Raw genomic sequence first — 12,648 nt, 5'->3', positions numbered from 1 at the left:
TTTTTATTTTTCATAGCACATCGCAGGTGAAAGCCACCGCCATCGCGCTGGCCATTATAGTTCCCTCTAGCCGCGACCATTTATCATTGGAGGCAGCAAACCCAACCATCCTGGGCCACCCCCAACCCATTCGGCCAGGCTGGACTTGTCACCCAAGCTCGCAGAGAAAGAAAATAAAAGGAAATATGGCTGGTGGGTGGATAAAATTTATTGGTTGGGGATTTCGTGAAAATATTTCTTCTACCGTTTGCAAATTTATTTTTCCTGCAAAATAATGGAGATGAAAAATCGCCAAAAGATACAAAAATATTACCACGCGAGGCAACAATAAAACCATAATAACCGAAAAGCGAAGAGCAGCCCGAATAAAATATGACTTTTGGGTGGCTATATACTCGTAGTAGTTTCGGGGTCAGCATGTAAATTGTTAGGGTATAGCCAATTGGAAAAGAAAGTCTTGCGTAAGATATGATATACCCAATGTCCCGATGTGAGTACGGGGGTCTTTGTGATCCTACTTAGTCACTGCCACCATCTTGGCGGCCATTAAAACAGCCGGCTGGTTGTAGCCCGCTCGTGATAAGTGTTGACTGTGTGTTTAAAATGCAGACATGCAGGCACTGTGCGAAAGCAGGTAAAATCGTAATTCACTGAAATTTACGATTGCAACAGGCAACAGGCAGCAAGGCAAATAAAAGAAAAGACGTGAAAATGCTAAACACTTTGGCGGAAGAAGAGGTAAACGAATAAGGTATACTGTTTTTTTTTCGTTGAGAACCATTAAAAATATTTAATTTCTGGTTATATAAAACATTCATAAAAGTTAAAATTATAATACAAATGTTATAGATAGTTTAAACGAAATAAAAAGATACTTACTGCCTTTTAAAATCCAATCTAATTATACAATTCATACGATATAGCAAACCCTCATATTGTAAGTAGCTTAAAACTTTCTTATAAAATTTTAAATAATATAAATTTTTAGGTTATTTTAATAAAAGTTGTATTTTCTATTTTCAACTCAAGCTTTTTTATTTGTCAGAAAATTAGGATGAAGAAATTAACATAGAAAGATTGCTGATTTCTTTCAGAATATATAAGAATGCAAATATAAAACTGAAAATGATTTATGAATAATTTGACAATATCATTTTATCCGAATTTATTAGTATAAGTATTTTATTATCTTAAAAACCTCCAAAAAATAGCAGTTATTCACATTACCCACCGCCCGGTTAGGGTATTAACAAAAGACACCCAAACCCAAAGTGCAGGCCACAACAATAATTTTCAAAACCAAATGACAGCCGACAAAACCATATATCATTGTGCATGGAGGCAACGCCACCGTCTTGTCTGACTTTGCCACCCACGAGCTGAACTTTTGTCACTTCAGAGGCGTCGCTGGCTGTCTTAACCGATGTCTGTCCTCGCCTTCCTCAGCCCGATCCCCACCGATCCCGATACGGCTTGAAAATTGTAATTTCTTTAATAAAAAAGGAGCGGAAAAAATCGCAGGAGTTTAAATAATTGCCATGCAAGTGCTAGCGAGTGCTCGAAATTGTCGCATGTGTTGACGCATTGCAAGCAAATTGCGCGCACTAAACGTGTGCATTTTTCCTTTTAGCCGCCGCGACGGGGACCTCACATGGGGGAACCATCAGCGTCTGATGACATTTCCATAATTAGTCGAGCGTGGCCCGGCTCGTCTGCTTGGATTCGGGTCGGTTCCATGCCCATAATGCTTCATGTTTGGACGCTTGCCTTGATTTGATCTGATGCCTGCAGTGAGCTGCACTTTGGAATTGACTGGGCTCTCTGAGTTATGGCAACTCTAAGCATGGACTACGAAGGCCTTTCATATTTATTTATTATGCACACAATTTTGCAGACATCGCTGTGTGCATGCCACTGTCAACGCGTCCTCCCCCCTTTTGGCCTTTTCATCTCCCCCGTGCGAATTGACGCCGCATTTATGGTGTTGAAATATTAATGCCGAGAGTTGGTCATGTCATTTTGATTTATGAGTCCCTGGAACACTTTCCTACTATACATATATGTACGGGTACGTTTTCTTGGATTCTTGCAGGGGCAGATACGTTTCTTGAAGTTTGAGTTATGAATTGCGAGCATTGAGATGTTGCAAAAACAAGTCGTTATGCTTCAGAGATCTACGAAAAAGGGGCACCAAGTGACAGCTAAGAAACACTCAAGGTGGAAATCTTAATCGAAATCTAGGCTTTAGATTTTAGTTTAGTTTTAGGCTTTTCAGAGAGTATTTCCACGCCTTTCGATGCCTTTTTAAAGTATTCCAAACCTATGACAATTTCCTTGGCACTCCTCTATATCTCCCGTTTAGTAATCCAATTTGTTAAGTATAAACATTATGTAAAGCCGTCAACCATACAAGCCAAGTAGCGCCAAATCAGAGCCTGAAATCGATGTTGGCCAACTTGATGCCTCCTGACAACCGCTAAGAGAGAAAGAACACGAAGAAAAGAACATGGCAAAAACCAGCTAACCGTTCTCTCCACGGCATGCAAACATCGCGGACCAGAAGCTCAAATGCAGATACTACAGGAACGGCAACAGCTACTTGTTTGCTGAGCTCCAGCAGCAGCAGGAGCTGGAGTGAGATCCCGGTGTCGAGGTCGCAAAAGCCAACGGCAAATGCATTTTATCTTTTCTTTATATTTTTTTTTTATTTTCTCAGAGCTCTTTGCTTCGGGACCAAGTCGAAAATGCGTGGACATTAAATATGCATGAGACAGAACATTACATATAAATAAATTTAGCAAGCAGTTTGTATGCAATGCGCTTGGAAATGCATTTATCGATAATGTTGATAATAATGATGCCCCCTTCGAAGGTGTTGAAGCTGGCCAGGCACGATGCTCACGCAATATCTGGCATTCTGGACATCGACTGGGACCTGGAGACCGCCACGAAACATGAAACTGATTCAATGGACACGCCTTTAAAGAGCTTCTGCAGGGCAACAAATCTCTGAGGTATATGGTATTTTTAGTACAAATTATTATACATAAGAATAGAATAGAATTAGAATACATATCTCTCTATAACTATATTCACCTCAAATGAGGTTCAAAAAGCCAAGCCCAACTATTTACCTCTAAAGACTAGGTCAGAACCAGCCCAAGGCCATTAAATTCAACGGTGTTATTAATGTTTTTTAACTGTAATTATTGATAAATAGATACAAACTTGGTCGCACTTGTTAACTATCAATATGTCATCCGCACTGAGCACTCGCAGATATATGAATGCCCATATGAGACATGTTATACGACGGACTCTCAACCTTTTAATAATGTGTCGCCACATATTCGTATGTAGATAATTTCCTCACCGTCCGATACGATACCAGGCCGCGGCTGCTGCTCTGGGCTATAAATTATGGGCCACGGCTGCTGCTGCTGCTGCTGATTTTTATCAACGTCATCAGCTTAATTGCCTCACTGTGCGAAGTGGCCTGTTACGAGCCGAGTTCACTTGACTTGGTCGTGTTGCATTTGCAAATTTATCTTTAAAAGACACACACGTACGTTAGTGATTGAGAGAGGGCTGCGAGAGCAGTACCTGCAATTATTAATGAATTATGGCTGTCAGTAATTATTTGTTATAAATTTGCATAGAAATTGCAATTTGTGCACTTCACTCCTCGTTCCCGATCCGTTCGTTCGGGCAACCAACAATTCACAATTCTCTCGCCCAGGCAATGCCGGCATTATTAATGACAATGTAAGCCCATGATAAATATCGTTGACACAGTCGTTTTGAGCCGTATACTTATGCACTTATTTATATGGCCCGACATTGCCTCCAACTAAGTAGTAGTTGAATGTTAATTCGCCTATTCCGCCCTGTGTGCCAGTCATAAATGTCGAGCTCAGGCCTGGTGGCTTAATGAATAGCTGTCGATCGGTTTCCTAATGAAATCGTTGGGAATTTGTTCTAGAGAGTGCTACTGTTCCTTAAATACTATTAAGCTTTAACTTATAGAATTTATATATTTTTGTAAAGTTTAATAAGGCTATTTTTTCTGTCGTAGATACCATATTTGTCGTTAATAATAATAAAATATTATTATTAAAACAATATGTAGCATTTAATTAGATTATATTCCTTAAATTAAAACAACAAATTATTAGTTTCTATAAAGCAGAATTTTCTTAAAACTGGTATATGATGACATATTTTTAGATTCAAATCAAACTTCACTGAAAATCCTTTTGAAAATAGGTTTTAAATATTAAAAAACCCTTCTTCTTCAACTTCATTAAATAAAATTTAAACCAGGAAAACTTAACCATGTCCTTTAAAGTTGAAAACCTAAATAACCATATTTAAATAGGCCCATGAACATTTATTTGTGGCAAAATGAGCAACATGCGTTTGGAAATTACGCTTTTAATTAGGGTAATCATGAACAAAAATCTGTGGCAACTAATGTGAGTAACAATTTACATTAAACGTGGACAATTTGTAAACAATTTGTTGTGGTTGCGCTTGGCTTGCAGCTTGGGGCCATAATGGCTTCCTAAATTAAACATTTAATTATTTTCATAGCTTGCTTTGGATTTTTGTTGCAATAAGGACCTTTAGTCCAAGCAAGTGATTTCCCAAAGGCAAGTCAACTACATGACTTGTTTGTACCATTTTCATAATTGAAATTTTGTTTAATCGAGCCCGAGTAATACATTTGATTAGCATTATCGTTCACTCAAAGCAAAAATTAAGCTGAAATTAAGAAAATTTATTTTATTTTAGAAGAATACCATATTCGTACATTAACATATTTTAAAGCTTGGCTTATTTATTATTATTTTCTTAAATGTTTAAGCCTAAAATAAAACTCTAATGCTTTTACATTTTTTTTTCTACAATAAATAAAACAAATAAAAACAATGAAAAAATTGTTTGAAAATTGTTATAAGTTGAATAAACTTTGCTTTAAAATATTCTTTAAATCTTTAAAAATATATTTTCCACAAAAAACATTTTTCTAAGTACAACAAAACTTGTTTAAAATAGAATTTTCACAAACAAATAAAATTTTAAGGTTACGGATTATTTTAAATTAATTTATTAACATTTTTATAAATTTAACAACCTGAAAATGGCTTAAAAGGAGTTATTTCAATATACATTTTCAGTAATTACCTATAATTAAATCTATAAAGTTTTGTTCGTTGTATACTTTAATAAAAGAACAATTTTCATTTTAAAACAACTTTATTTTTTCAAGTGTTTCAAGTTTTAGCATAATTTGAATGCATTTGGCAAAGTAAAATGAAACTTGTAATTTTGGCAACTGACAGCGGCCAAGATTTGGCTCACACGCACACGGGGCTGCTACATCCATCTCCTGACCATTTAGCCCTGGGTTGGCTAATCGTCTGAAGTAATTCCACAACAAAAACCCAACTCAACATGCATAATTTGCGTAACAAATGATAACTCGTAGAAATGTGAAGCCATGCATAAATTTTCCAAGCTCGCAAGTGCTACAGACTGCAACTGGAACTGCACACACGAGACAGGTAGACATCAAGCAGACAGGCTCCCGGCCAAGGCAGAGGATGAGTACTGCGAGGCGGAGCTGGCTGCCTTTGATTTATGGCAGAAAGCGGGTCGAAGGTGCAGGAGCAGCCTTTCCTGGCAGGCAACTCATCAGCAGCTGCATTCGGCTTTGTCTCTGCCTCATAATTTATAAACAAATGCGTATGGGCCAAGTTGGTAGAGAGTTGGGAGCCGAGAGCTGGGCTGGGGCCGGTCGCCAGGGAATAACAGTCGTTCGTCCATCTGTGGTCGGGCTGGGAGAGTCCTGGTTACAAATGTACGCAGTTATGCCCTCGATGGCAGCCTGGCTGAATTGATGAGATCATAACGTGTCTTATGATGCCATATATAATACCATGCTTTCCTTATTCGACTGACAAACATGGAATTGGGAAAGTCAAGGCACAAACATCTGCATATCCAGCAAATTGAATTAATACATCAAAGCTAACTAAGGGTAATTATTAGAAATATACATATCTTCCATGTGGGATAAATTTCAGAGTTTTTTAAATTATTAAAGATTTAATTGCAATTTTATAAAAAATGGAAATAATTCGCTATTCAGCAGTTCCATTAATTATTTTTCAATGTAGTCAAACGTTTTAAAGTCCGTCACAAATTCCAACAGAATATTTTGCAAGCTTTCATCGGAATTTTACATTTTATTCAGTCTGCATATGGTAAATACTTAATGAATATATCTGCCATAAAAAAAATTCTGTTTACCAATATACGATTTTTTATTAAAAGTTTTCTGTGAAGCCTTCAAAGGGCGATTCTGACAATTTTCGGGCCATCCACAAGTCAAGCGTCAATTATTCAGATAGAATTGCTAAAATGTATAGACTGTTGTGACGTTGCGAGGCACTCGCCAATTTAATTACAGTTTCATCAAATGCACTCACACATGAGTTGAAAGCAAAAAATATTTACGAATTCAGACAGGCAATTGAGTTTCTGTGTCGTTTTTGAGGGGGCGACCTTTGCTGTGAGATTTTAGTGGGATGGGCTACACATTTAAATATACATAATTTAAGGATTTTGGGATTTCTGAATTCATGCAACAAAATCTTTAATCTTTATTTAAGATTTAAAAAATATTTTTGTAGCTATAAAGCGGGAGGAAGTACTGATTATATGCCTTAAGTCTCTTAATAATGACACCATTTAAAATATATATTTTTCTGATTATTCCAAGCCATCTTTATAGCTGGTGAATTCCGAATTCCAATCCCACATATGACTACATACATTGTATTTGCTGAAATCAAAAAGGCATAACAATGACTGTTTTGCTTACGCAAACTGTAGCTTTCGCTAATTTGTGTTCTGTACTGAATTGTGATTCAATAAGTACCGCTCATTAAGACCATTTATCAATTCAGTTAAGGGCATGTTAAGCCCACCACTTACCAATAATAATTATCTCTATAAGCCTAATGACTAATAACCATATTCGAGCAAGACGAAAACGGAATACAACGCCCCAAAGCACATACGTTACAATTGCACTCAGCTAAAAAGCAGTCTTACCTTAGACGTTGGGGTTCGGCATTACCTATCTACATAATAATTTAGTGTAATTTTAAGAGCTCTTTAGCAATTGATCTGATGCTGAGATCTTGTTAAACAGAAGGCTCTCCTTGTCGGCCGGTCACAAAACAAACAATAAAATTAAATAATTACAAGTCGTGAGTGAATTTCACGCGAAACCAAATGCTGATGCACACACTCTGATAATGCACCAAAAAACCCACACAGGCGACTCTCACAAGAGCTGGCCGAATATTCGAAAAATGCGCAACGGATGCCTCTTGACCAAGGCATTGAACAACAAAAAGCCCGTTTTATATCGATGACAATGTCCCGAAAATAAGTGCCAACAACTGAGCCAAATTCAAGAGGAGCTGCCAGCCAGAGGAGCAGGAGCAGGAGGAGGAGGAAGCTGCCGAATCGCTACGCAGACAAAATCAAGCCACGCACGAGTGCAGGCACTCGACGGCCACCGATGCCACCTTTGGGCACAGTCCGACATACATATAAGGCGAGTATCCCACTAAATTCCAGGAACATGTTTAAGCGATGTCGGGCATTCGGAAAAAAGAGTAATGTACGCTGGCATCCCGGTCATTGGGGACAGTCTTCTTGGCATAAAATCACTGGTGCTGGCCAAGTCGGTTACTCGTGGTCGAGATGATTTGATAAGTAGTCAATCTGCTGAAAGGTGGAGATTCTCAAATATTCTATAGAATACTAGGTAAAATCTAAAATATGTTTTTGAAATAATAACAATTTAAAGGCTTACAAGATAGATGCATACAAGATAGATGCTTGGAGTTTGTATAATTCAAAGAATCGTGAGATATATGTATGTAAAATAAATAGATATGATGTTTACCAATGTTTAAACTTAATTTCAACTATAATTTTAACATATACTATACCATTTAATAGTGATATCATTCAGATTTCAAAGAAACTTCTTTCAAAAATTCCTATTTAGTCATCCAATGTTTAAAGGAAAAATTAAAATTTGTAGAACGACCTTTTATAATTCCAGGATGCAAATAGCAAACTTAATATGTAAAGTGACAACAAAAACTATATGCCAAGTGGGTCTGTAATTAAGCTTAAGTACATGAATGCGTCGCTAGTGCGTGTGAATTGAAGTCCCCAAGCCAAAACCCACAGGAGACAGGGAACGCACCTACTTTTCATGTGTGTTTTCACTTGGAGCAGGTATAAAAGGACACTCAGCCTGGCTGGCGCAGCTTAGTCGTATTTCTAGCGTCCTGTTCCGTGGACAATGGCCGAGATCAGGGAGGACGAGGACCAGAAGCCGGGCATAAGCATTCTACCCGGTCCGGAGCTCCTGGCATTGCCAAGCTTTGATACGCGAGCGAGTATAGCCTCGGCTGCCCTGAGCGATGTGCCCAGTGATGTGATCATCAAGTCGCGGATTCGATATGGAAGTACTCTATCCGCCTGCAAAGGCTTGCTGCTGGAGTACTCCAAGAGCACCACCATTCACGGCATTCGATACATTTTTGAAGTCCACAGGCCTATTTACGAGAAGTGTGTATTTGGGATGGTTCTTTCTTTGGAGTTTTTAGTAATATTTATTTCTTAACTTTCAGACTGTATTGGCTTTTCTTCACTTGCATTTCCGTTTACTTTGCCGTCTCCCTCATCTGGGATACCTATCTGAAATGGCAGGACTCTCCGGTCATTCTGGGCTTTGACGAAACCCTGGTTCCCGTGCATAAGATACCATTTCCCACAATTACCATCTGTCCGGAAATTAAAATGGAAAGGAATCTGTTTGACTACACCAATGTGTCACGCCAGCTTTGGGAGGAGTACAAGCAAAATGGAACCGTTAGCGATTTGGATGATGAAGAGTTGAGTATTCTTTTATTAAAATATATAAGACCTCTAAAGACATAAGGCTTTTTGAAGTTTATATGTTAAACTTTACAAGTGATATTCTTTATAAATTATTTTAAAATTATTTATAATTCCACAGATTGGCCCGCATGGCAGCCGCCATGCACATCTGCGATCCGGATGTGGTGCAGCGTTTCACTCCTTTGCTCTCGCAAATGCATCCGCCTTATGTGGACGTAACCCAAACCCTGATCGACTTGAGTATATCGAAGAATGAAACAGGACCGTTCTGCAAATGGAACGGAAGGTTCTACTTCTGCGACAAGTTATTTGACTTTGTGGCCACCGATGAGGGTATATGCTATCAGTTCAACGGCCTTCGACCCAAGGACATTTATCGCGACGAGAAATTCATCAGCTACGTTGACCCGGATGTGGTGAACTTCAACAACTACTTCGATGTGGATCTGCCGCGCTGGAATAACATAACTGGCAACTGGTCTCTGGACACGGGCTTTGTGGATCAGGGCCAGAATGCGTATCCCCAGAGGACGGTGTTCTCATCGGCAAAGAATGGATTCTTTGCCTTTTTGCAGGGCTTGCAGCACAACTTTGACTACGACTGTCGCAGTTTCAAGCAGGGTTATAAGGTATACCTAATATATTTATATATATGGGAGCCTCAGAACTGGGTGCGGTTAATGTGTAATTTGACAGGTCTTTCTCAACTCCCCGGAGAGTGTGCCGCTCACTTCGGGCAATTACATCCTCGTCCCCCATGGCGATGAGGTCCTTGTCAGCGTCCTGCCAGCTTATGTCGTGTCAACCGACAATTTACATGAAATTACCCCCGAGAAGTGAGTTGAGAAATGAGGTGCTCCATAAATATGGCATTTCCAATGCAAATATTTTCATATATTCAGGCGCCAGTGTCTCTTCGACGATGAGCGATCGCTGCGCTTCTTCAAGTCTTATTCGCAGAGCAATTGCCAAACGGAATGCCTGGCCAACTTTACGGTTGCCAAATGCGGCTGTGCCAAGTTCTGGATGCCAAGTAAGTTGTATATTTGTTACCATAAAGCCTTCTGTTATTCCATAGGAATTGTTGAAGTCTTAACTGTATCTTAATTTCTTGATTTTTAAGAACCTGTGGGCACTCCAGTCTGTGGACTGAGTAATATCTCCTGTTACACGGCTGCCCAGGACGAGCTGTATGCCTTGCTTCAAAATGAAACAATGGCCAAGAGCATCGATAACAATATCGAAATCACTTGCAACTGCATGCCGGCCTGTACTTCGCTCGAGTACAACTTTGAGATATCAAGAGCCAAATACGATATTGCAAAAACCATTCGGGCCTTCCGCGAGGTATATGAACACACAGAGTAAGTAATAGCACACACAGAAACGGACAGATTGTCCAAACTGTAATATTAATTTGAATTATTTTCCAGTGCCATTGGATCTCGGCTCTCCGTTTACTTCAAGGAGCATCAATTTACGGCCATTAAACGCACAATTCTATTCGGAGTCTCCACCTTGATTTCCAATTGCGGCGGCATCTGCGGCTTGTTCATGGGCATCTCCTGTCTCAGCTTCCTGGAGCTGCTGTACTTCTTTTGCATGCGAATCTGTGGCAGTTGCCGTGACCGTCGCAAGCACAAAATACACCAAATGTGCGATGATGATCAGCCGGAGGAGATATCGGAGGATAATAAGTCATCAAAGTAGTCAGCAAACACAAAAATATTTCAAAACAAATTAATCCTTTAAACACAAAGATAAACTAAAAGCATACTTGGGAAATAAATTGATTGCCTTTTACTTTTTCCTTATTATCTTTATAATTGGTCTTTATAAATGACTTCATTAGGTTATAAAACCTAAAGATATTTCACACTTTCAATGACAAATACCTAGAAGCAGAAAGGTAAGGCATGCAAGGCAATTAGTAAGGTCGAAAATAATTAGCTGCAAGATATAAGGCACTTTAATTGATTACAAATTATAAATGCATTTGATCAGCAAGCGTCTGAGTGCAATTAATTTGCTCTAATGGAATGATTGAAACTAATTAAAAAAGATAAAAAATACATTTACCTTCTACCAGTTCACTTTTCGTTTGTGTTATATTTTATTTTTCAAACATATTTCATAAAACTCACGCACAACAGACAAAATGTCAAGACCCAAATAAAAATATATTTAAATTTAATCTGTTCGCACCAAATGTCACTTCTAATGGCTTGTGTCACTGGCAACAAATCATAAAAAATATTAAAAAATTCAACACTTTCGGCATTATTAATAAGGCACGACAATACGAAATATGTCCGTTGTTTCGCTTTGATCTTTTCGTTAGGTCGTGTGGCTGTCACAAAAAAATGAAGGGGATACGATAGAGATTTATCGCACAGAAATATTTTGCCTTCAGAAAAGTCACTTAAGAATCTGCATTAACCATATAGGTTAAGTCTATAAATTCAAACTTTTGTCACAATTTGTTTTCATTTTAAAAAAATATGCTAGCTTCATAATCTTATACTTTATGATTATTGTAAAAATTCCATCTATAATAATAATTTATAAAAAAAATTATTTCTAGATGTGCGGTTGACAAATCGTTGGCGCAGCTGTTTGTGTTTTAAATAAGCAGATGGATTTTAGTTAATGACCCCCAAACCAATTCGCTTAAGTTGTTTATGGCTTTCTGTATATATGACGAAAATAAATTCCGAAATACTATTCGTATTTGTACACACAGAAACACAGTTTTTAACATAAATCAATGGCATTTAAAAAGTCTATGTTGGATAAATCAAGGGCTTGTTTAGAAAATGCTGAAACAACGTTAAAATACATTTTTATGTTATATAAATATTTCATATTTTATTATTCATTGTATTTAGAATAAATATTTTTATAATAATCCAAACAATATATAATTTTATACCAAAAATTCCATTGACAGAATTTTAAATCGTCTTTTAACATGACAAATACATAAAATAATAATTCCCCATACAGTCACATAAATCAAGTACAATAAACACAGCATTTCATCGAGTTAGTCTCTGGGAAAACAGATCTTTAAAAACCAGCACAACAATAAAAAATCTTATAGACCAGGGAACAATAACACAGAATACATTCAAAGAGCTCATAAATAAATCGCACAAAACTATACAGCGAACTGGGAACCTAGCAAAATGAATGTGAAACGAAAAATACAAATTAGAAAAACAAATAAATAAAAATCTTAAGCTATGCAAGCCGAAGTCGAAGGCATTTTAAAAAGTATTTTCAAATTAATTTTTATTAGCAGGCGGCTAATAAACAAAAATAAAAACAACTCAGGCGAGCCATCGCCCCCGAAATCCTCCTGCCTTAAGAGCAAATATAAATCTAGCTGGGAGAGCGGGGAAACAAATATTTTTATTAGCATGTCGCGACATATTTCAAGGCACATGCTTAGAATAATGCAGCCAGCCAGTCGTCGTCAGTGTTTAACAATTTCATTTGGAAAATTTGTATTTCTCGCCTCCTCACACTTTGTGTGTCTTTCAATTTAATTTATTAATCGTGCGTGTTCATCCGCACTACATTTGTGGGCGGGTAATGGCCACGGCAACGTCTTGCCTCATTTCAGATCTGTCGTCTAAAAATACGAAA

General features: G+C 37.8%; 1 protein-coding gene across 1 annotated transcript; it reads left to right on the top strand.

Annotated features, from left to right (window-relative positions):
• Positions 1 to 8,381: 8,381 nt before the first annotated feature.
• On the top strand, positions 8,382 to 10,800 carry ppk (pickpocket). The gene is made up of 7 exons (XM_017170651.3): positions 8,382 to 8,664; positions 8,727 to 8,990; positions 9,116 to 9,626; positions 9,694 to 9,833; positions 9,900 to 10,030; positions 10,121 to 10,361; positions 10,431 to 10,800. Exons 1-7 carry the CDS (start codon positions 8,396 to 8,398, stop codon positions 10,705 to 10,707), a joined length of 1,833 nt encoding a protein of 610 aa, XP_017026140.1. The 5' UTR covers positions 8,382 to 8,395; the 3' UTR covers positions 10,708 to 10,800.
• Positions 10,801 to 12,648: the final 1,848 nt, after the last annotated feature.

The sequence above is a fragment of the Drosophila kikkawai genome, chromosome 2L, assembly GCF_030179895.1.
Source record: "Drosophila kikkawai strain 14028-0561.14 chromosome 2L, DkikHiC1v2, whole genome shotgun sequence".
NCBI classification, from domain to species: domain Eukaryota; kingdom Metazoa; phylum Arthropoda; class Insecta; order Diptera; family Drosophilidae; genus Drosophila; species Drosophila kikkawai.
The sequence above is the reverse complement of the archived record's forward strand: the minus strand, read 5'-3'. Positions and strand labels throughout refer to the sequence as shown.